Genomic DNA, 23,681 nt, shown 5'->3' with positions numbered 1-23,681 from the left:
GGCAGCCGGGAAGAAGGGGTGGCGGGCACGAGGAGAGGCAGCATCTAGAACAGTTGTCAAGTAGCACAGCAGTTGTCCCAGTAAAGAAAAGCACCACTTCAGACTGGCGAGGGCCCTCCCAGCACAGGGGTCACCCTTTTATTTTTGCCTGGAAATGCCCACCGAGGAGGAGCCACGAGGCACAGCCGAGAGGGAGGCTTTAGGCCTCTCCCCTTGCTAGAGGCTGCTGTGACAATCACATCAAGGACACCAGGGCCCTGTCTCCATAGGACTCGGCACGTGGACATCCCACCAGCTGCACCATAGGCAGGTGGCACGAGGGTTCAAGGCAGCTAGGAGGGCACAGAGAGCCACGGGCTCCACCAGCCCAGCTCCCCTCCTGCCCCAAGGCAAAACCCTTAAGCAAATTAAGGAGTAGTCTCTTCCTAAGGCAGCCGGGCCTGTGGCAAGAAGGCAGGGCCCTGTTCCTGAAGACCCTCCGCCTCTGGTGGGCTCACTGGTCCCACCTAGGGAGCACCAGGGGCCTGCGCCGCCCGGGCCCCGCCTCTCACGGTGGCCCAGCCAGCCTCCAGCCTCCCCGCCGGCAGCCCTCCCCGCCCGGGTCCCGTTCTGCCTTTTGTAAAAGAGTCTCTCTAGCGAGTGGACGGCAGACACAGGTATATTTAGTGGCCTCGCCTGACACTCCCGAACCGTCGACGTGGAGCTTCCGGGCCTCGCCCGACTGCCAGTTCCCCCCGCCCCCACTGGTCCCGCGCTCCCGCCGGCCCCGCTCATCTGAGGGCTAAGCTGTAGACGTGGTAGATCTCGTCCGGGAGGTTCTCCTGCCGCTCCTGGGCCAGGAGGCTGAGGCCCGCGCGGCGGATGATCCTGTGCACCACGTCGAGGTCCCGGCACACGCTGCTGTCCACGTCGTCCAGGATCACGCCCTCCTGGGCCATGTTGTCTTTGATGACGATGATGCCGTTGGGCCGCAGGCCCCGCTTGCAGCGCCGCAGGAACTCGGCCAGGTGCTGGTCAGTCAGGTGGCCTGCGGGGGGCAGAGGCCGTCACAGGGAAGGAGGCGGGCACGTCCGCGCCGCGTGTTTCTTTCGTCCACCCCTTACTGAGCACTTGCTCTGTGCTGCTGAACACGGGGCCCACTGGCCCAGAGCCCGGAGGGCTTCACCAAAGCCCATTTCAGCAGGAAACAGGCTCGGCAGTCACCTTCCCGGGGCAATCCGAGTACGCAGCTGGGTGTCGCCCTGCTCGGGGGACTTGCAGGCCCTGCTCAACACCTACACTCCATGCCACCCACCCGCCCCTCCCAGGCCTGGGTCAGGGGAGTGGACCAGAGTTCCTTCGCTGCATTAAAACTCCAAACAGGCTTTTAGGGACCATAGCGTGTTCCCTGCAGCCCTGTGCCACCCACCCTGGCGGAGAAGAGCCCCCTGGGTGTGCTGTGGAGCTACGCGGGTGCAGAGGACAAGCTGGCAAAGCAGGGCTTCCTCAGTGTGAACAGTGGGGAGGCCGCCGAGGCTGCAACCTTCCCTCTTCCCAGCGCTCCCCTTTGCATCCTCCGAAAGCAGTACGTTCCTGGTCATTTAAATTTCTTCAACAACAAACTGCCCCCGAGTGGGCTGCAGTAGGTATTGAGTTGAACCAAAACACGGAAGCAGATGAACCTTCTAGGCGGAGTCCTGGGGACAGGGGAGGACTGAGGAAGCCCCGCTGGCCCGCCTGCCGCAGAAGCCCGGCTCCCAAGGCCCAGGGAGGCCCGGCCTCTGCGCTGCAGACAAGCAGGGAGGCGGCGGAGGGGCCCGGACGCTCACCTATCACCCACTGGATCCAGATCACGTCGTAAGAGTGCGGCTCGGGGCTGAAGTCCTGGAGGCCACAGCAGAAGTAGTTCCTCACTCTCTTGCCCTCCTCGCCCAGGTAGCTCTTCGCCTTGACCAGGAAGTCCTCCGTCACATCCACCATGTCCACCACGCCAAAGAGAGGCAAGAGCAGCCGCTTGGTGATCCTCCGATGCCGGCTCCGCAGTCCAGGGCACACGAGGTCCCCGTCTTGTTGGGGCCTTCCTAAGGCAGAGAGGGCGGGCGGTGAGGAGGGCGAGAGAGCCCGAGGGACTCTCACTGCCAAGAGGCCGTAACTCATGAGCCCTGGAACTACTGAGATGAGCTGGGCACAGGCTGGCAGCTGGCACCTATGGTGGGGGGTGCCAGTGGGTGTGAGCACAGCACATTCTTCTCCCAGATCACACATTTCTAGAGTGAAAAGCCCACCTCCCCTTAAAGGTGTGAACATGAATAGGTGTGTTCATCTCCTCTCGGTCCTAAGACCCGTGAAAATGACAACGGAGAGAAAACAAAAAGAATCCAAGCAGGGAATGGATGGAAGACGGCCATCCGTGAACAGACGGGGAAGACGGGAAGCGGGCAGAGGAGAGACGCTGGGTGGAGCAAGGCCCAGCAGCAGCCTCGGCGCTTGCCAAGGGAGACCAGGAGGAGGTGCCAGCCTGGCACAGAGGAGGGTGGCAGGGGCGAGGGACTAGGAGTCTGTGTTGGGCAAAAGAGCCAACACCTGCAGCCCAAGTGCTTGCAAAGAGCATGAGTGCAAAGGTTTTGCAAGAAGGTGGCTCTGGTTCTGGCTCCTGTCTGCATCCCTGAGCCCAAGCCTGCAAGCTGCCCCCGCCCTGCAGCTCTCAGAGGCCTGGGCAGTGGACACCGACAGGGCACCAGAGACCCTGCAGTGCGAAGGTGGCGGCCCACGCAGACCAGGCAGTGCCACCTGCGCCACACCCTCTCCTGCTGGAGAGCACACCAGACCTGCCTACCCTCAGAAACCTCTGCAGGAACTTCCGGGAGCTGTTGATGTCGATGCTGGAGATGTGGCCATACCCCCCGAGCATGCCGTCCACGGTGGGCGGGACCTCCTTCCAGTACGTCTCGGCCTTGGAATAGAATTGCTTCTCATCTTCAATCACCTCGCTCGTCATGCTGTCACCAGCCACGCCTATGCTCAGGCACCAAGCTCAGCAGGGCGCCTCCTGAATAGAAAAAAGGGGTGAGGCAGCCAGGATGGAGGCCCCAGACTCCCGCCAGCTTCTGCTGGTCACACGATCCCACCGGATGCAGAGGAATGGCCAGTGTCCCCAGTCTGCCCTTCCCCCTCAGATGGCAGTGCCTCCCATCTTGCATTCCCGTCTCTTTGCAGAGCTATATATGTGCTATATATATACAGTTTTGGCCGCCCTGCAGCACATGGAGTTCCCAGGCCATATGCTGGCAACAGACCAGAGCCACAGTTGTGACGGAAGCCACAGCTGCGGCAATGCCAGATCCTTAACCCTCTGTGCCAGGCCAGGGATTGAACCTATGTCCCACTGCTTCCAAGACGCCGCCAATCCTGTGGGAACCCCAAAGCTATCTTTTTTTTTTAACCCCCAACCATCCCCACGGCATATGGAAGTTCCCAGGCCAGGGACTAAATCTGAGGTGGCGCTGCGACCTCCACCACAGCTGCAGCACAGCCAGATCTTTAACCTACTGCAGCAGAGCAGGAACTCCTTGCAAAGCTGTCTTCACGTCAGAGTGGGAGACCCAGAGACCTGGCTTCTGGTTCTTTCCTTACTCTACAGGACACCCGACTTGGCGGCTTCCAACCTCAGGGTACAGAGAACCGCACTTACAGCAAAGCCAAGCAAAGCAAGGAACCCCAGCTGCCTACTGCGGCCACTCCAGCAGATCCTGGCAGAGGCTGCACAAGTCCGTTCCACCCCCCACACCTGTGAAAAGCTCACTTCGGCATCTAGTCCCTGTTACCCGTGAGCTAGACTCTGCCAGGCACTATGCTGTGAACCACAGGGTCAGCCACAAGGACACAGGGGCACGTGTGAGGGTTGTGGAGGGTACAAGGTGCTGGCAGAGCCTGGGCGTCAGGGGGACACCCCGGGAAGTAGCCCAGCAGCTGACACTAAGGCCGAGGAAGTGTTTGCTAAGCCATCAGGAAGAATGCTCCAGAAAGACAGGCACCTGCAGGAAGCTGAGGCTCCTACAGGACATACTGCTGGCTCAGACTTCACACTAACAAGCAGCAAGCTTGAACTTCTCCAGGTTAAGCAGGGAGTGGCCAGAGATGTATGCTTCTGGAAGGATGCGTGGGAGCTGTGTGGGCTGCAGGGGAAAGATCGAGAGAAGACGCCCCAATAGGAGTGTGACAAAGCCATGTCTGGGCCCCGCCCGGCAGAGAGGGTGGTTGGTGATGCTGTTCTGGACAGCTGGCCACTCCAGCCAGCGGGGGACGGAAGATGCTATGTGTCCGGCAGCCCCAGCATTCATCCACAGGTAGTCAGCACGCGTAGGGCTGTTCTGGCCGCCGTGAGGCCAGCCCAGAGAAAGCCCGGCCCCGGAGAGCTTAGGATCCCACTGGGAAGAAATGGAACCAATGAAAACACGAGGCAGAAACTAAAGTGCTACAGAAACTTAGGGGGTACAGGAGTCCTTTCTGAATGGGAGGCGGGGCAGCAGCCGAGAGAAGGCAACCCCCGAGCCAGGCCCTGGGGACAAGGACAGAGCAGAGGTGGCATGATATGCAGGCCATAGAGGGCTGGGTCTGTGGGTTCGTCTGTCAACAACGGGAAACCCAGCAGCTGAGCATCTGGAGGGCAGGGGCTGTGGGGCCCCACCTGCCGCGCCAGTCCAAAGCACAGGGATGGCCGCCATCGCGCTCTGCCCACACGCACTGGGCACCCCTCCCTGGCCACTGGACCCTCACAACTAACGAGTCGGGTAGCCCCCAGCCCCGGGTGGCCAAGGGAGCTGACGCGCAGTTGGCGTCCTACCCAAGGACAAAAGGCCCGTGCACCTGGCTGGCCCTGGGCCTTGTTCTCGTCAGGGTCTCAGCCTAAGTGTCACTTCCTGAAAGAGGCCTCCCTGACCGGCCTGGCTGAGGTGCTCCCCGCCAGCACCATAATCCAGTCCCTGCCGCTGCCGCCACGGTGTTTCTGTCGGAAACGACGCTGCTTATTTACTGTCCGGCCTTCCCCAGAATGGAAGCCCCAGAGGCAGGGCCCCTCTCACCACCGCGTCCCAGCACGGAGCCCACAGGAGTCCCTCGGCACAGGGACTCTGCCCCCCGGGGTTCGCCCCGCCCCCTTGCAGTGCTCCCCTGAAAGCCTGCGAAGTCCCTGGCCCCCGGGACAGTCCCCAAAACACTGAAAAACCCCTGAGAGCGAGGCGTGCTTTTGGAGCTTCAAGAGAAGTCATCAGATAGAAAAGACTTTCGCCACCACGTCTGCTGCCAGCCTCCAACCCACGACTGTCCTCGGAGCTTGTCCTGGAAGAGAAGGAACCTTCCAGAAGCAGCAGGCCCACCCCAGCCAAACAACTCAGAAACGCTGCTCACAGACGCAGATCCACTCCTGCCGCAGTCGGCCCGTTCCAGGGAACCCAGGCAGCCGCTGCGGGCATCGGCAAGGGCCCAGCCAGGCTGCGGAGGGCAGAGGGCGGGGGCCTCCTCCTCAGCCCCGGGCCTGGCTCCTGCTGGGGACCCCCACCTTCCCCGGGGACACGGTCACACTGGCCTTCCGAGGGACAGAAGAGAGCCGACAGCACCCTCATGCCCTACCAGGGTGCTCCTTAGATCTGCAACTTTGCCACTGGTCCGACCCGCAGGAGAACCCATCCGCTCTGCTCCAGCCCCTCTTGGGTGAGCTCAGACGGCAGTGCTCACTTCCCGGCAAGGCTGCGAGGCTTTGCGACCACAGCGAGGCAGCTCCAGTCCCTGCGCCCACCCGGGAGCCCTCCGGGGTAACAGCAGGGGGCCAAGGCGCTAAGTACCGTCGCCCGCCCTGGCTCGAGGCCCCGACCTGCACCAGGGTCCCAGCACCGGAAGCTATCTGCCTGCATCCAGGGAGAGAGGGCAGCTGCTTATGACCGTGAACGCTTGCTTCAACCTAGAGGTACGGGACACACAAAAGGATGCAGAGGCCGGGAATGCTGGCAGTGACAGAGTGGCCATCACTGTAGGCTCCCTGAGAGCTGACGGAAAGGGGGCCACCAGCCTGAATGTCACCAGGCAACTTAACTGCGTTTGGGGGCTGGGTGGGGTCTGAAAGCCCCTCCTGTGACCAGGAAGGACCACACCAGAGCTCCCGCTCGGGCGTGCTCGGCCCTGTCGCCGACTGCCCACCAGGCTTGACAAACTTCTGATTTTGTATCCCCACCTCTCTCCCCAGTGGGCCGGGAGTCCCTCAGAAAGCAGTGGCGACACCCGGAGATGAATTGCTGGATTTCTCCCGCATCCCACGTAGCTTACGGGCATTCAACACAACGTTCCCTTCCAAGCGAGCAACAGACTAAACCTGGGGCCAGATACCAATGGGGCTGTACTGGGCCGCCTGCCTGCCTCCCCCCCGAGGCAAGCGTTCTGAGGACAAGGACACGACCTCACACACCACAGTCTCACACCTGACACAAGATGAGTGTCTACTAACCGGCTGCTGAATGAATCCAAGAAAGACCCATGTACAGCTAGTCACCCCGCACTTTCCAGAAAATCCCACAGACAAAAACCTAGCCGTTTAAACCCAGTAACACTGAAGCCCCTTACTGACAATGCAACTTTTTGCTTTACCAAAATCATACTGTAAAATGATTCCCTTAAAGGTCAAGGTCCCCTGAATAATCTAATTTACAAGAATTCCGCTTACAGGAAGATTCCAGAACAAGCCAGAGGAGGCACATCTAGGCTGGGAAATGGCAAGTATAACTTTGACATTTGCTCTAACAGCTTAGATTCAGTAGTAAATGTGCCTCCTGGGGTCCAGACTTGGGTGGGCAGGCGGTCCGTAGGAGTCAGAAGGAACAGCGGGGTGTCAGTCAAACCACAGGAGGTCCTCCTTCACTCTGTCCAGGCTACAGGGAGGAGCCACGTGGCTGCAGGGATGGGGCAGGGGCCTGGGCACAGTCTGGCTCTGGGTGCATCTAGGCCAGCTTGCAGGAGAGAGACCCTCTGCTCACGGTGAACCTGCGCTCCGCAGCGAGGAGACTGCGCATCCTTCATGGCCACCTCTCCCTCCCCTCCAAGGTGTTCAGGGGACAGCCCGGCAGCCACCCAGGATGCAAGGACGAGGCTCTGTGGGCTCATCCCATCCCCTGTTTACAGTCTCCACGAAAAAGCCTGGAAGCAACAGGAGGCAGGAGCCTGCCTGGAGTTACCGCTCCCCTCCTGCACCCTCCCGGACAGGGCCCGTCCCTGGATCTGTGCGGCCAGCAGTTGGACTTAGGAGAATGGCCGGGTGGTCTATGAAAAAGGAGGGAGGGAGAGAGGAAGGAAGACCCCCCAAAAAAACAGGGAGGTGGGGGTGTTTAAAAAACAAGGCTCTGGAGTTCCCATCGTGGATCAGCAGTAATGAACCCAACTAGTGTCCATGAGGATGCAGGTTCGATCCCTGGCATCACTCAGTGGGATAAGGATCTGGCATTGCCGTGAGCTGTGGTGTAGGTCACAGACGCGGCTCAGATCCCGAGTTGTTCTGGCTGTGATGTAGGCTGGCAGCTACAGCCTCCGATTTGACCCCTAACTTCCATATGCCATGGGTGCAGCCCTAAAAAGACAAAAAAAAAAAAAAAAAAAAAGGTTCTGATGGAATCGAACAAACCAGGTCTGAATCTTGGCTCTGCTTCTCATCAGCTGTGTAAACTGAGATAAGACAACACCTCTTAAGTGTCTTTGGGAGGGGGCTGCACTGGTGGCTTACAAAAGTTCCCAGGCCAGGGATGGAAAACTGCACCACAGCAGCAATGACACCAGATCCTTAACCCACTGAGCCGCCAGGGAACTCCAGTGTCTCTATTTATAAAATGGGAATAGCATTACAGACTTTATAGGAAGGCTGTGATGATTAAATGCAGATAAAAAAGCATAAAGGGATCCACGCACAGCTCGGCACATGTTAATCTCAAACTTAAAACTGTCAATTGAGATTCTCATCAATTCTCTTTGCCATGTGTGAAGATCTAAGGAGAAAATACTCCGAAAGGCCCTCTAAACCTTAGAGAGTTGGCCAAACCTCCAGGATTGTTACTGTTACACAGGGTGGTGAATCCAGTGGACTTGGCAGCTCAGCCAATCCACCTAAGCACAGAAACACTGCAGGTTTGGGAGACGCTATCTTTGTGACTCTGTGGCTTCTGGTCTCCACCAAAGCCAGCTACACATACCTCCAACCCTGCCGCCTCCCCTAGTTGACAGAGAAAAAACCCATTCCACTAATGGGGTGGGGCACACACACAGGAAATCAGACCAAGGAGACTTCTAACCCCGGTCAAGGCCCTGGTCCCCTCAGGGTCTCATTCCATCTCACTGTGCAGATTCTATACAACCAGACGCGAGCAGTACTGCCCAGCCCCACCCGCAGGACCTCGGACACTAGCTGTTTCTACCCCTTATTGTGCAGACGGAGAGTCCACACAGTCGACGGGCAGCCAAGCCTGGGCCTTCTGATATGGCAGCCTCTCTGTCCAGGGGCTGACCTTGGCTTCAAGGGCTCTTGGCGGCCGGCTGTCTTTCGAGCGGCGCCTATGCTGAGCCGTGACTGGGGTCGAGTCCAAAGTGAACTATGATAGCAACTCCCATGTGACGGGCACTAAGCTGTGCTCGGCTCGGAGCTGAGCAGTTTACTGAATCCTCGCGCCCACCCTCCCAGCGGGTGCTCGCCTTACCCCTCGGTTTCAGGAAAGTGCCCTCCTTACCCCCCGTTTCTCACAGGGGAAAGTGAGGCTCAGGGAGGGAAAGGGGCTTGGTGCGGCGGGGGCCGGCGTGGGGGAGTGTCCTGCCCAGGCTTCGGGGGGCCTCGGCCTTCCTCACTGCACACCCGGAGCCCAGGAACCGCCTAGGAGCGCGCACGTGGGGCCCAGCCGGCTGGCGCCTGGGTCACGTGGCGAGCCGGGGACTCAGGGCGCCGAGGCAGTTGGGTGCGGGAGCCTCCCCTCTGCCGGCGGCCGCCGCTCCCGCTCCCCCTCGCGCTACTCACCCCGGGCGGGGGCTCCCGGGACCCGGGAGAAGAGGACGAGAAACAGGAAGGGAAGGAGGCGGCGGCAGGGGTGAGCACCCCAGAAGCCCACGGCCGGCTCCGTCAGACCCAGGTCAGAAGCGACACCTCGCGGCGCGCACCGCCTTTGTCCGCTTACGTCACTTCCGGGTGTTGGGGCGGGGCCTCCGAGAGGCCCGCCCCGCGATTGGTTTGCCCCGCCCCGTGGGATCCTGCCCTCACTTGAGATTTGCCTCCTTAAAGAGCCGCAGCACCCACTCTGTTCCCGCTTCCATCTTGCGCACCAGCTCATTTGGTAGCAAGGCTGGACTTTTTTTTTTTTGGTCTTTTCTTTTTGGGTCTTTTTAGGGCCGCACGTGCGGCATATGGAGGTTCCCAGGCTAGGGGTCTACTTGGAGCTCTAGCCTCCGGCCTATGCCACAGCCATGGCAAAGCGGGATCCAAGCCGCGTCTGCAGCCTTCACCATAGCTCACCGCAACGCCGGATCCTTAACCCACTGAGCAAGGCCAGGGACCGAACCCGCAACCTCATGGCTCCTAGTCGGATTTGTTAACCACTGAGCCATGACGGGAACAACATGACTGGACTTTTAAAAAACCGAACGTTCTATGGGTTTTCCACTGGGTAAAAAGAGGGAGAAAAAGCCTCATTCAAGCCTTAATCCCCTTCTGCCAGATAGATGGAATAATTACTCACCTTCCAGGACTCTGAGGGTTAAATCTGTGGGATACCCTGTGTCAAGGGCTCACCTCTGTGCTTGGCGTGAAGTCTCAATAAATAGAAACTGATGCATAATTTTCATCATAATATTCATCTATGTCATAATATTCACAATATTCACCATAGTCTTTTTTTCCTAAACTGACATTTTATCTTCGATTTACAGTGCCTTCCTCTGGGTGTTGCACATAGGAGGTGCTGAAAGTATGCTTGCTCTAATGAAGTGAAAGGGATGATGGGGGTGCGGTACACTGAAAAGCCTCAACCTGGTTTTGAGTCCCCCACATCTGTCCGTGTTATTTGGCATCCTCTCTAGGGAACTCTGGATTTGACTTGGTTGCCTTGGCCTGGGCGCTCCCAAGCTTCATTTTCCATGTCTCTACGGCAAGTGGATAAATCTTAGATAATCTCAGTTGCTGGAGGTGTCTATAATCTTTTGGGGGCAGCTCTGAGCCCAGCTCTTTTAGGGGTGCCTTAAAACCCGCCCCTACCTTTTTCTCCTATTGATGGAAAACTTCCTTCCCTACACCTGGACTCCAAGGCCTTTCCGGGTCTGGCCAGCCTGCTGACCTCAAAAAGCTTCTCGCAGAGTTCTCATCGTGGCTCAGGGGTTAATGAATCTGACTAGTATCCATGAGGATGCAGGTTCAATCCCTGGCCTCGCTCAGTGGGTTAAGGATCAGGCATTGCCATGAGCTGGGTGTAGGTCACAGACGTGACTCGGATCCTGTGTTGCTGTGGCTGTGGTGTAGGCCAGCAGCTACAGCTCCGATTCGACCCCGAGCCTGGGAACCTCTGTATGCTGCAGGTGTGGCCCTAAAAAGAAAAGGAAAAAAGGAAGGAAGGAGGGAGGGAGGGAGGGAGGGAAGGAAGGAAGGAAGGAAGGAAGGAAGGAAGGAAGGAAGGAAGAAAGAAAGAAAGAAAGAAAGAAAGAAAGAAAGAAAGAAAGAAAGAAAGGGAAATATCTCACCTTCCTCACTCAATATTCTAACGTCCCCAAGGAGGCAGGCTCTTCCATCCCTGGATGAGGAAATGTTTACAGAAAACAAAATACATTGTCTGTGATGTTTCCTTCCAGGCAGACATCTTGTCATTTGAATTCCAAAGCCTTTTTTTTTTTTTTTCATTTTCAAATTGCAAAATCATACCAGGCCAGTGAAATGACTTGTCCAAACCACCCTTGTCCCCCTACTCCAGTTTCACCATACCAGGTTCATCCCTGGCCCCTCCCAGCCAAGAGTCACAGGTGGGGCCCAGCAGTCCATCTTACCCTGGAGCCTGAGAAAGGAGAGGCTTACGCAGCATCACATAGCAAGTAGAAGCAGAGTGCAGTGTTTCTGTTGGGTGTTTTTTGTTTGTTTGTTTGTTTGTTTTTTGCCTTTTAGGGCCACTCCCATGGCATATGGAGGTTCCCAGGCTAGGAGTCAAATCAGAGCCACATATACAACCTATACCACAGCTCACTGCAATGCCAGATCCTTAACCCATGGAGCGAGGCCTAGGATTGAACCCACATCCTCATGGACAATGTGCTAAGTTCTCAACCCCTGAGTCGCAATGGGAACTCCTCAAAACTGGTTCTTTTAGTTTCCGGAGGCCCACTGCATTCTTACTCCCCAAACTTTCAGTGGACGTTTCATTTCCAGAGCCACCCCACCCAAACATGACCCATCTGAGCCTCCTGGATCCAGAGGGGATAGTGGAACCCTGGGCTCTTCATCCTTGGCTTGGGCCTGGCTGCCTCGGCCAGGAGTCTCACAGCCCCTTATGACAGCAGCCTTAGCATCCTGAGCACAGCAGCCCCGCCCTCTGCCCCCGGCCTCAGTGGCCATTTGGCCTTGGGGCGGATCACAGTGACCCTGAAGAGGCCATGGAGGCAGCCGGGAGGGGCCAACAGAAGAACCAGGCCAGGAAGATGGGCTCTCCCAAGGACCAGCCCACCTGTTAGGGGGCTCTAAATTCAGGGGACCGTCCCTGGCCCCTCCCCAAAGCCCCACTAGGGTGAGTAGCTCAGAGCTGACCCTCTGGGGATGGGGTGTAGTGGGGGGAAGCAGGTTCTGAGACCCCAGTGTCAGGGTCTGGGGCTCTGTCTCCCAAAAGAGGAGCTTGTCCAAAAGATGTGTCTTGGTTCCACCCCAGACCTGGTGAGTCAGAAGCTGGGGCATCTGTATTTTCAACAAGCTCCCATCCAAGGCGCTCTGGGGCTCCAGCGGGACTGGGCAGCTGCAGGGCAGGTCACCCTTTCAAGCTGGTTCCAGGTTTCCCAGTTCCCAAGGGAGCGCTAATAACAGTAACAGCAGGTTGAACTTTGCAAGTGCTAAGCTCTCTCTACCACGTGGTGCTGTTTCAGGCACAAAGAATCAGGCTCTGGTTACCTATCCCCATTCCGCAGATGAGAGCACTGAGAGAAGCTTAATTAATTGGCTTGCCCGAGGGTACAGCTGATAAGTAGAGAAACGCAGACAAATAACAGTAACAATTTTTAAATAATAATAACGATGATGATGACGGTAGCTAGTCTTTGCTGAGCAGTACAACGTGCCTGGCGCTGTTCTAAGCCATTTACACGTGCTCGCTCATTTCAACGTCACAGCAACTCAAAAAGGTGGGTCCTCTCACCGTCACCGTTTTTTCACGTGAGGAAACAGAGGATCGGGGTGCTGTAGCCTGAAGCCTCTTATTGTCTGGCGAGCCAGCGGTGGTCCCCCCCAAGCCACACTGCCCCGCCCTGGGCGCTATGGCCTGCGGGCTGGTCTATGCCCTCCTCTCCACTTCACACGGCACCTCTCGTCCCCACTGGCGTGAGGATGCCCTGAGTTGAGCGCAGGGCCAGACATGCCCCGGCGGCACCCCAGTTCCTGGGCCCAGCAGGTGGCGCCCGAGGGGCTCCCCGGCGGCGGCGATCGCACAGGAGAGACCCGCTGCTGCCCGCGCTGCTTCTGCCTGAGCTCCGAGCAGCCTCTCGCGCGGGGGCTTCGGGGAGCACGAGGGCTTCGGAAGGCGGCGCCGAGTGGTGGCAGGACCTGGGGTGTGATTCCTCGCACTCAGATCCCGCTGTGGGCGCCAGGCGCCGCCGGCTACACCTGCCTGTCCTGCCCACCGTGGCCCAGCGGGCGGCGCGCGCCCGGACGGGGCTGAGGTCGCTGCTGCTGCCGCCCCTGCTCTTGGCCGGCGAGCCCCGGGAACCCGCGACCCGGCGCTCTGCGCCTGGACCGTGGGAGGACCCCCTCGGGGGCTCGGCCAGTGAGACCCCCGACTCCTTGGGCTCCCGGCTAAGGGGCGGGTTCCGGCAGTTCCTGCACCAGCTCCGGGCGGAGTGTGCCTGTGCTGAGCAGCCGCAGCCACTGAGTGAGGCCCCTACGGGCCCCCAGGGGGCGGGGCGAGGGCGGGGCCGAGTCACTTCCGGCGGGGGTGGTCCCAGCACCTGGACTAGAAGGGTGCTAGCGTGAGTAAAGTGTGCCTGGCAGAGTCCTGGCAACCACTCCTCAAGGGCGAAGCTGCCGTTGCCCCTAGTGTACAGATGGGTAAACTGAGGCCCAAGGTCATACAACCAGGAAGAGCCTAGTAAGGACTGTCCCCAAGCGAAGGCTCATAACGATTTCCACCTCCTCCTGGCTCCCAGCATCCTCAGCATCGCAACATCAAAGGGGTGTGTCAGAGCATTCCGGAAGGTCTCAGGGTCCCAGCTACTCCTTCCTCCCAGACCTGCGGTAAGTCAGTGATCTGCTGGCGGGCACGGGCTGTTCCCGATGCTCCGACAGTGGGGGGACCCTGACCACTCATGCCAGGTGTGGCCTATTTGTCTTCAAGGGGCCAGCCCTCATACTTCAAGAATAGTCTTAAGAAGATTTTGCTCCATCAGATACCTGCCCTGGGGCCCTTCAGCAGAGGTCATTCACAATTCGCCTCTGTCAAGAAGGCCAACCAGTGAGTTATGGGAGAGGGGGGAGAAGGGAGCGGCGGGGGTGGGGGTGGGCTGCGTGGGGGGAGGGGAAGCATTCCTTCCCTTCTTTTCTTTCCTCTGTCTCTCACCCATGAGTTTACCCAGCTGTCCACCTATTCAACCACCTGTGTCCATCCATGAAACAGATCTTCTCCCAACCTGTTCAAGGGTTATCCATCGACACCTATGAATCCATCCACCCATGAATTAGGTCTCCTCCCAACACAGTCACAATTCATCTATGAGTCCATTTGCATATTCATTCTCCCATTCCCCCATCCACCTTTGCATACCTTTTCTTTGTGAACCAGGTCTTTGGCACCTATTCAGGAATCTCTCCATCCCTCCATCTACCCATGAATCAGGTCTCTTGTCCATCCATCCATCCATCCATCCATCCATCCATCCATCCATCCATCCAGCTGTCCACAAACTCCCACAATTCTGTCCCTCTATTCATGAATCCAATGATCAACCCATCCACTTGTAAATCCATCTAGTCGTGAAGCCATCTGTAAGTCTACGCTCCCTCTACCTAATCATTCACCTGCTACAGGCACATATCTATCCATCCTAAGATCCAGTCCATCTATTAAGGCCTTTTCATTAATTCTCCCATCAATCCATCCACCCTCTACCACGCTTCCATCCTTTTCCCCATCCCAACATTCACTCATCCATTTCTTCCTCTTTCGTTAGCTTTTGTTATATGTCAAATATTGGGAGAAATAAAATAAAGAATGAGGGTAGAAAGGGCCTGGGCATTAGGGCTCCCCCTGGGCCCAGATGCTGAAGCTCTAACGGAGCAGGGAAAGAACCCAGAAAAAATTCCTCCAGCCGAAACAGGCTTGAACATGGGGGCAGGGCGAGTAGGTACGCGCCCACGGGTTTAAGGACCAGGGAGAGTAACTCGTGACAGACCGGCCATTCCTCCTTATCCTGGACCCATCGCAGACAGTACTAGTTGCTCCCAGCACTTTTCCCTCTTGAGCCTCAGAACCCTTCCTGACACAGTTCTCCAGCCAGACCCCACTGACGGATCAGAGTCAGTGATTTGCCCACCCAGGAACTTTAAGGCTCTCAGACCAAATAAGCATACTATTCCTCACGAGCTGTAATAATGAACGCATGGAACTCATTATCTCAAATGGAAGCCACGGCAGTGATGGACACTTTCAGTGCTTTACGTTTAGGAGCTAATTCCTGAGCACCTTACAGTGTGTGGGATTCCAGGGTGGGCCCTGCTGGGGACCCCAGGCTGCATTAGACTAGGCTCCAGCAGCCTTAGAGAGGAGAAGCTGAGATTTCAGGCCAGGGGGCAGAGCTGGAGCGAGCCTTTGTCTGGTCCCGAGGCCAGTGCCACTCAGGCCTGTGCTGAGCAGACACCTGTTGGGTACCCAGGTCTCAGGGCCTGTAGCCGACCCCATCTTGGCCATCTCCTGGCTGCCTGGCTCTTTAGTGGGCTTATGAAAAGGGACCCTTCTGTGTCCACGTGGCTATAAAGATGTGGTCGGATAAATGGAGGCAGACATATCGGTATGCATGAACTTAAGATTGAACTTGGCATTTCCTCTTTTTTTTGGCTTTTTAGGGCCCCACCTTCGGCATATGACAGTTCCCAGCTAGGGGTCTAATCAGAGCTACAGCTGTCTGCCTACACCACAGTCACAGCCACGCGGGATCTGAGCCGCATCTGTGACCTACACCCCAGCTCAGGGCAATGCCAGGTCCTTAACCCACTGAGCGAGGCCAGGAATCGAACCTGCATCCTCATGGGCACTGTGCCAGGTTCTTAACCCACTGAGCCATAATGGAAACTCCTGAATGTGGCATTTCTGAATAACAGAGCAGCCATGAATGGATCAAGCTGGCCCTCTTGCAGCCTTGCCTTGGTGGCTGAAATTTGTAACATAGCAATGAGTGTAACAATAACAGATGCCCTTTATTGAGCACAGGCCCCTTGACAGGCCCTGTACCCAGTGCCTCACATGAGTCGTTTAATACTCACCAAACTCTCATAAGGGTCCTATTATCACGCCTCCAGTACACAGGACATAATTTAAAAGGGAAAACCCTAAAACGGAGACTTGAGGGTGCTTCCTTCCCAGCTGGGAAGGGGGATAACTGAAGTTGATGATGATAAGAACAGTTTCAGAGTTCCCATCAGGGAATGAATCCGACTAGGAACCATGAGGTTGCGGGTTCGATTCCTGGCCTCACTCAGGGGCTAAGGATCCAGCATTGCCGTGAGCTGTACTATAGTTGCAGACGTGGCAGAGATGCTGCATTGCTGGGGCTGTAGTGTAGGCTGGCAGCTGTAGCTCTGATTGGATCCCTAGCCTGGGAACCTCCATATGCCATGGATGCAGCCCTAAAAAACAAAACAAAACAAAAAAAATTTGGTGCAAAGTTCTTGGCTGCAGCAGGTTAAGGATCTGGCGCTGTCATTGCGGTGGCTCAGGTTTGATCCCTGCCCCAGGAATTTCCACATGTCGCAGGTGCAGCTCCCAAAACCAAACCAAAAATCTGTGCCTCAGTTTTCTCATCTGTAAAATGGGAATGAGAATCATGTTTCATAGGGTTTGTGTGGGTTGGGTGGGCTGGCGTGTTGCCCGATGGGCAGGAAGAGCTCAGCAAAGGCCAGTTGTGGTTGTCAGGATCCCACAGCCAGCTCTGATTGGGGGATGTGTGCTGTTGGGGGGTGGCCTGGGGAGCCTGGGGGCTCAGGCTCTGGCCCTTCCCTGCCCCTCTCACCTGTCTCAGCAGGCCCCACGCTACACAGGCCCCCAAGCTCAAGGCCGTGCTCACCCACAACTCCTCGGGGAAGGTTCTGGGCACCGCAGGCGGTGCTGCCCTTTCCGAGTGCGGTTCGCGGACGAGACGCTCCGGGACACAGCGCTTCGCTACTGGGAGCGCAGCTGTGCAGGTGAGCAGACAAGCGTGAGGACCGAGAATGTTCCAAAGCAGAGGCTGTGGACCTGGGTCCTGGGAGTTGGGGGCCGGCCTGCAAAGGCCAAGAGGCCCTGACCCTGTAGAGCAGGCTCTGGAACTGGCCTCCAGGCTGCGAGGGGTGACCTTCAAGGCCCGAGTAGAGGGTCTGAGGTCCAGCAGCAGAGGTGTCCCCAGGCAGATGGTGCCCGAAAGCAGCTGCAGTTGTGGCCCAGGCAACAGTGGCTGCCCAGGCCTGGCTACCATGGAAGGGTCTCTGGCTGCCGAGGGGTCCCACACACCACAGCTGCCCACCCTGGAACCAGCACCCACAGCAACCCACGTCTGGCCCCACCCATGGAGGCAGGTCTCAGGGGCCTGGCTGAGGAGCTGTCCCGAAAGTTCCAGAAGACCACACCTCTAGGGAAGGCCAGCACCGCCTGGTCCGGCAAAGAAGCTGGGAACCAACCACTAGACCCAGGTTCCCAGGGCGGAACTTTGCTCTCGGTTCTTCGGGGTCAGATGTGCGAGGGTCCGTTTTGGCCCAGTTTCCAGTGTTTTCTGAAGTGGGTGGCAGGTGGCAGTGAGGAAGAGTACGGGTCCTTGCTCTGGTGTGACCTTTACCAAGGCCCCCTTTCGCCATCTGCCTGGGCCCTTCTCTTCTCAGGGTCCAGCCGTCCAGTGGCCTCATCTATTTATTAAGCACCAACTGTGTGCACTCTCAGGGAATGGCTGCCCCAAAGCCGCGCTGGGGGAAAGCCCTCAAAATCCAGGACCTTGGCCCATTCAGGAGGAGCCCAATCCTGCCTCCTTAGGGCCACAGGAATTGGAGGTGGGAGCGCAACTTGGCCCGACGTGACTTCCGCTTGTGCCATAGGAAGAAGCCAAGGGCTGGAGAGCAGACGACACAGCAGCCAAGAAGGAAAACCCAAGTACCCCTGGGTCTCCCTGGGAATCGAAGGAAAGGGGGTGCCCTCAGAAAACAGCTTCTTGGAGTTTCCGTTACGGCGTAGTGGAAACGAATCCGACTAGGAACCATGAGGTTGCGGGTTCGATCCCTGGCCTCGCTCAGTGGGTTTAGGATCCGGCGTTGTGTGCTCTGGTGTAGGTCACAGACGCGGCTCGGATCCCGTGTTGCTGTGGCTCTGGCGTAGGCCGGCAGCTGCAGCTCCGATTGGACCCATAGCCTGGGAACCTCCATATGCTGCGGGTGCAGCCCTAAAAAAAAAAAAGAAAAGAAAAAAACTTCTTGGAAACAGCAGTTGGCCCTGGCATGGGAGACACTTCCTGGTCATCCACTGGACACAGGGGCTGCGGTCATGCCCCACCCCACCCCACCCTGGGCATCGGAGTGGGGCTCGGCCAGCTGCTTCCCAGCCCTTTCCACGCTGGGGGATTCGGGGTTCCTGACCAGCTGGAGGGGCAGCTGTTGGACAGCAAAGACTCCCCAGCCCTGGAGGATTCTCAGCATCATCTCAGATTTCCACGGTGGGGTGACTGGTCTTCCCACCGTGGGAAAGGGGGCCCATTTTGAGTGGAGCAGGAGTGGTTGTGAGGGCACAGCTTGGATAATAAAGACCAAAACAAGAGTTCCCATTGTGGCTCAGCAGGTTAAGCACCCAAATAGTATCCATGAGGATGCGGGTTCGATCCCTGGCCTCGCTCAGTGGGTTAAGGATCTGGTGCTGCCATGAGCTGTGGTGTATGTCACAGATGCAGCCCGGATCCTGCATTGCTGTGGCTGTGGTGTAGGCCGGCAGCTGCAGCTCGGATTGGACCCCTAGCCCAGGAATTTCCATATGCCGCAGGTGCTGCCCTAAAAAGAAAAAAAAATTTTTTTAATAAAAAATAATACCAAAAAAAAAAAAAAAATGGAGTTCCCGTCGTGGCACAGATCCAACTAGGAACCATGAGGTTGCGGTTCAATCCCTGGCGTTGCTCAATGGGTTAGGGATCCGGCATTGCCATGAGCTGTGGGGTAGGTTGCAGACGTGGCTCAGATCCCGCGTTGCTGTGGCTGTGGTGTAGGCTGGTGGCTACAGCTCCTATTGGACCCCTAGCCTGGGAACCTCCATATGCCGCGGGAAGCGGCCCTAGAAAAGGCAAAAAGACAAAATAAATAAATAAATAAAAATTAAAAATAAAAGAAATAAAGGCAAAAACAGTCAAGCAAAATAGTTTTAAAACCCAAGCCTTCTTTCTCTGGAGGCAGCCAGAAGGCGCTGGGGAGCCTTGGGTTGCCATGGAGACCAGGCTCTGCCCGGTCTTGCCAGCCAGAGGGAGGAGGGAGCGGGGAGCGGGTGGTACAGGCGCCCCCGCCTGGGTTGAAGTCTGACCTGTGCCCTCTCTCTTTCAGTCCGGCAGGGCATCACCGGGAACAGGCCAGCCGGCCGGTCAGCAGCATCGGAGCGGGTGTTTGGCAGTGTCGGGCGATGGCTGGAGAGTTTGCCCAAAGCCCTGTACGCCAAGGCCAAGGGGAGAGCATGGCCAGCTCATTCGGCTGGGACTTGCCTGGCCTGTGAAGCTTGCGGGGAGGGGTCGGGATTGACATGTCTGCTCACCCTGTGAGCCTCCCTGTCCCCCAGTATTTGCGCCCTCTAGGGCCCCGCTGGCCAGGGTGGACCTGGGACCCAGGGTCCTCGAAGCTCATGGGCTCCTGTCCCCCTCAGGTCCACCCTGGAGCCAAAGGACCACCTCTCTGAGGACACCTGCACGAACAGCCACCTGCCCTTCATCCCCAGGGCCACTGCCCAGAGACAGCGGGGAGACCTCAAAACCTTCCTGGAGCAGATGGAGGAATCACCCTTTTCCTGGACCCAGAAGCTGGTGAGCAACTGCTGGCAGCCAGCCACCTGGAGCCCCTGCCTGGGCTGGGGGTGCTCAGTGGGGTGGCTGGGGCTCTGAGTGTGTGGTCGGCTAAGGGGTAGGCCCTCGGGCTGGGCTGCCTGGGTTCAGATCCCAGCTCCTCATTGCCAGTGGTGGGGGTCTCTTTGCCCGTCAGTTTTTACATCTGTAAAATGGGGCTGATTGAGGCCCTTACCCCCTGGAGCTGCAGTGTAGAACCCCCCCTGGGCCCAGGGAACCCCAGATCCTGACCAGAGGCCCCCCAAACCCCCAGCTGGTCCTCCTTCTGGCTCTAGGAGTCCTTCCTGCCCAGCTTGGTCTTGCACACGGTCCTGAAACGAGGCCGCCCGAAGGGGTACCAGCTCCTCCTGCCTTCGGCATCGTACCGCACTCGGAGGTGAATGGCCGCTGTGCCAAAGCCCAGGCATGGCCATGGGCGGGGGTGAGGAGAGGCCTTCCCTGACCCACAAATAAACGCACATCCCAGGTGGCTGGGACCTGCTGCCAGGTCTCCCCCTACAAGCCTGTCCAGGTGCTTGGTTTCTGATCTTCAGGGGTCCTGGACCCCAGGGGGAGGGAAGGGGCAGAGTCACAGCTGAGATGAAGCTGAGGGGTGGAGGCAAGGCGTCTTCAAGGGTCAGGCTTGTTCCAGTGAGCCCCTCTTCTGGGAGGTGGGAGACCCTGCCACCCACTTCATACCTGGGACCAAGCCTCTGTCACCCTGGATCAGCCCGAACCTGAAGCAGGCACCGACCTGGGCTGACTCCTCCACCCCAGCCACCATCTTTGACTAGAACCAAAGGCTGCTTGCTGACTACCCCGTGGGGTGAGGGCGTCCAGATTTTGACCCAAGGGACAAACATTTGTCTCACGTTCCCCAGGCCAGGTTCTCACCATCTGGTCTGGAGGGCAAGCATCTGGGTAGGCAAGTGCCAGATGTTTCTCTTCTAGGTGGGGCAGAGGATGGGGGGAGTGCTGTGAGGCGGGCAATGTCTAAGAGTCCTATCAGGAGGTGACCAAAGACAAGGAACTGCCTGGGGTTTATCTGACCGCTGCACGGACCCAGCAGTGCTGCCCCCATTCGCCTGTCTGCCGGGTTTGAACCTGCCACGCACCCGCATTCCAACTGCTGGGCAAAGCTTGAGCCACCACCCCCCCCCCCTTCTCAGCAGCTCTTTGGCTCCAACCCCTCGCCCAGCCCAGGATCGAGGTCTTTATCGCCACCTCCTGGGCAGTGAGGAAACAACCACGGAATCCACATCCAGACAAGGGCCTGAATAGGAAAGGGTGGGATTTGGGCTGGACGGGCCCCCGGGGATGTTAGGGCCAGAACAGGTTGTGGATGGAGGAGGCCTGTTTTGAAGGGGTTCCATGGCTCCAAAACATAAGGCTAAAGATCTACAAACCCTGGGGCAGTGCTACCACACCCCTTCACTAAAGACTGGAGTGGGATTTCAATCCCCTGACTTCCGCGATGCTCCCCGCCGCTCCCGCCCAGTATTTCTATTTCTTAGAGAGCCCGCGGGTACCAGAGGAGGCCTGATTCTACTGCATCTCCTCCCCGTGGCTTTGCACAGCGCCCCCCTCGCCCTCTCTGAGCCTCAGTTTCCCCTGCAGGGCCGCGGGGGACCCCAAGCCGGCCACCGGCTGCAGCGCCGCGCCGCGCCCACGCGGGGGCAGTGTTGGCCTGGCTTTGACGCCGCTCGGCGCGGCCGAAACTTCTCAGCCTCTTGCTAAAGGGTCGGAAACTTTTCCCCTCGCGCTGCGCCGGTGTCTCCCGTCCCGCGCCGCGCCGCCTCCTTCCACCTGCCCGAGGTCAAGGCCGGGCCTCGGGAGTTGGGGGGGAGGGGCTCCCCCGACCCCCAGATTCCCTTTCTCGCTTTTTGTTAAACCAAAAAACTGCTCAACTTGCAACAGAGCCGTCGGCCTCGGGCACTGGAAATTGAGGCCCGCGTGCGACGCGCAGGGGCGGCGGGGTGGGTTGGGTGCGTGGGGTGCCGAGTTCGGGTCCCTAAGATGGGACCTGCCGGGAGGGGTGGAGCTGGGCACTCGGCTGGCGGCCACATGGGGTTCCGCAGCCCGGCTTCTCGGGGACCCCTCCCCTCCCGCTCCCCCCACCGCCCCCCCAGCTTCATTTCTTCCTTCCCGCTCCCGGTTCTCCTCCCCTCTCTTCCCTACGCTCCCTCTTTCCCTCCTCGACAAACATGGATTCTGTGTCAAGAGGACCTTGAGCGGCAGCTTCGAGCCTCACCTCCCACCACTCCCAACAGAATCGGGGACACGAAGGGGCAGCCGCGGACCGCGCCTCGGAGACGCGCCCCGCGCGGGCGCGCGCACCCCCCGCCCCCCCACGACACACACACACACACACACACACACACACACACACGACACAGACATCAGAGAAACACGCAACACACATATATGAACACACGGCGTAAGGATGCTCCACAGACACACGCCCCACAAAGACATGTCCCCGGGTACCACCCCCCCCACACACAGCACTTAGAAACATCATATACTCACGGAGGACCCCCACGCACACCCTCCCACTGTTAGGGTCTCCTAGCGACCCCAGCCCCCACATTCCCAGGTCCACTTGCTAACTTCGAGGCCACATATGCAGCCCCCTCCCCCGCCCTCTGCAGACCTTTCCAACACGCCCCTGCTGCTCCTCTGCAGGCAGAGCTTGCACCTGAACGTGGGGTGACTAAGAAGGGGGGGGTGAGAGGAGTGCTGCAGGGAAGGGATGGACCCTCCCCGGGGTCCCTGGCAGGGTCCTTTTCTCTGGTACATTTCCACTCGGGGCTGGCAGGTGGCCAGTCCTTCCTGGGCTCCAGGGAGCAGCCTGGCTGGAAGGTGGGGGAAGCAGCCGTGGCTGGAGCTGGTGCCAACCTCAGATCCCCCTGAATCTCGGGGAGGGGGGAAAGGCAGGTGTACCCCCCCCACACACACACACTGGTCTCTGCCAGTTCCTGTCTGCCCTTCTCGCTCTGGGCAATAGCTCCCTTGCTATTGCACCCCGCACCCCTGCCCAGGGCTGTGGGTGGACTTGTGCCAAACCAGGGTGGGAGCAGGGTCTAGTTTTGGGGGTGGGGAGAGGGAGGAGTAACTCCCAACCCAGGGCAGAAGCAAGCAGTGGGAGAGGCAGGAAAATCACTGCTCCTTCCCCTGGGCAGTCTGGCCTCTCCACCCCCTGCAAGGGCCTCTTCCTCCCCCTCCCCCAGATAAGGAAACTGAGGCCCAGAGAAGACTGGGGGTCTTGCCCAGGATCGGCCAAGGGCAGGAGCTGGGACCAGGTCCACACGTGTCCTCTGCCAGGGCCCAGCCTTCAGCCCCACGTCCCCGCGTTGTCTCATCCAGACGAGGAAACCGAGGTCCAAAGAAGCTCAGCTCTTTCTCAAGGTCGCTTGGTTCTTAAGTGTTGGAGTCAGGATTCAAGTTCAGCCAGAAGAGCCGCCAGCAGACCACCGTGCGGCTCCCTCTCCACGGGGCAAGCAGGGTGGTCTGGAGGACCCTTCCTGCTGGGGGTCCATCCTCCAGCACAGGGGGCACCGCAGAGGCAGGGAGAGCGGCAAGGCAGGAGGAGAGAGGTGTTTCAGGAAGTGGCCTCTGGGGAGGATGCGGAGCCTGGCGGGTGAGAGGGCAGGAGCAAAGGATCCTGGGAGCCTGAAGCCTGGGAATCCCTCAGAGGGCGGGCTGGGCCCCCGGGGGAGTGGAAAGATCCCGACTCCAGGCAGGGACCTGGTTCCTGGAGATGTGGCACTGAGAGAGAACTGGGCTTATTCACTTCCATGCTGCACCTACTGTGGGTCCCCCCACCACGCTGGGGCCCTGGGCACACAGTGGGCACCAGAATAAGCAGCCCTGCCGTCAGGAGGCCACAGTCTGGTGAGGGACATGGACTCAAACAGGCAATTCCAGGGCGCAGGGACAGGTGCTGTGATGGAATGTCCAGGGCTTTGGGGGCACAGGGCAGCGGGGGGTGGAGGGGCGCTGATGACAGTGAGATGGGGAAAAGGTCAGACCTGGACCACACACTCACATACTCACACACACACCCTCTACCCCAGCCCCCCCCCGGGGGGGGTGCTGCCCACTGCTATTTCCAGACCCTCTGCCTCTGCCATTTATCGAATCGCCCCCACCACATCTTCCCCTTTCCTGACGTTTCTGCCTTTTGGGGTCCTGTTGTCAGTCCCCCCCAA

General features: G+C 58.5%; 2 protein-coding genes across 2 annotated transcripts; one reads left to right on the top strand and one right to left on the bottom strand.

The window, feature by feature from the left end:
• NTMT1 (N-terminal Xaa-Pro-Lys N-methyltransferase 1) lies at window positions 102–9,160 on the bottom strand. The gene is given in 5 exon segments (NM_001243457.1): window positions 102–1,027; window positions 1,809–2,004; window positions 2,007–2,060; window positions 2,816–3,028; window positions 9,017–9,160. Coding segments are annotated over 4 exon segments (669 nt in total). The 5' UTR covers window positions 2,978–3,028; window positions 9,017–9,160; the 3' UTR covers window positions 102–770.
• C1H9orf50 (chromosome 1 C9orf50 homolog) lies at window positions 4,289–19,989 on the top strand. Its single transcript, XM_021085475.1, is given in 13 exon segments — window positions 4,289–4,325; window positions 4,876–4,978; window positions 5,411–5,688; window positions 5,817–5,941; window positions 8,869–9,086; window positions 12,583–13,103; window positions 13,378–13,465; window positions 13,566–13,682; window positions 16,462–16,514; window positions 16,517–16,624; window positions 18,983–19,085; window positions 19,296–19,452; window positions 19,767–19,989. Coding segments are annotated over 13 exon segments (2,013 nt in total). The 3' UTR covers window positions 19,872–19,989.

This window comes from Sus scrofa, chromosome 1 (genome assembly GCF_000003025.6).
Source record: "Sus scrofa isolate TJ Tabasco breed Duroc chromosome 1, Sscrofa11.1, whole genome shotgun sequence".
Lineage (NCBI taxonomy): Eukaryota > Metazoa > Chordata > Mammalia > Artiodactyla > Suidae > Sus > Sus scrofa.
This window is presented reverse-complemented; position numbering and strand designations above follow the sequence as displayed.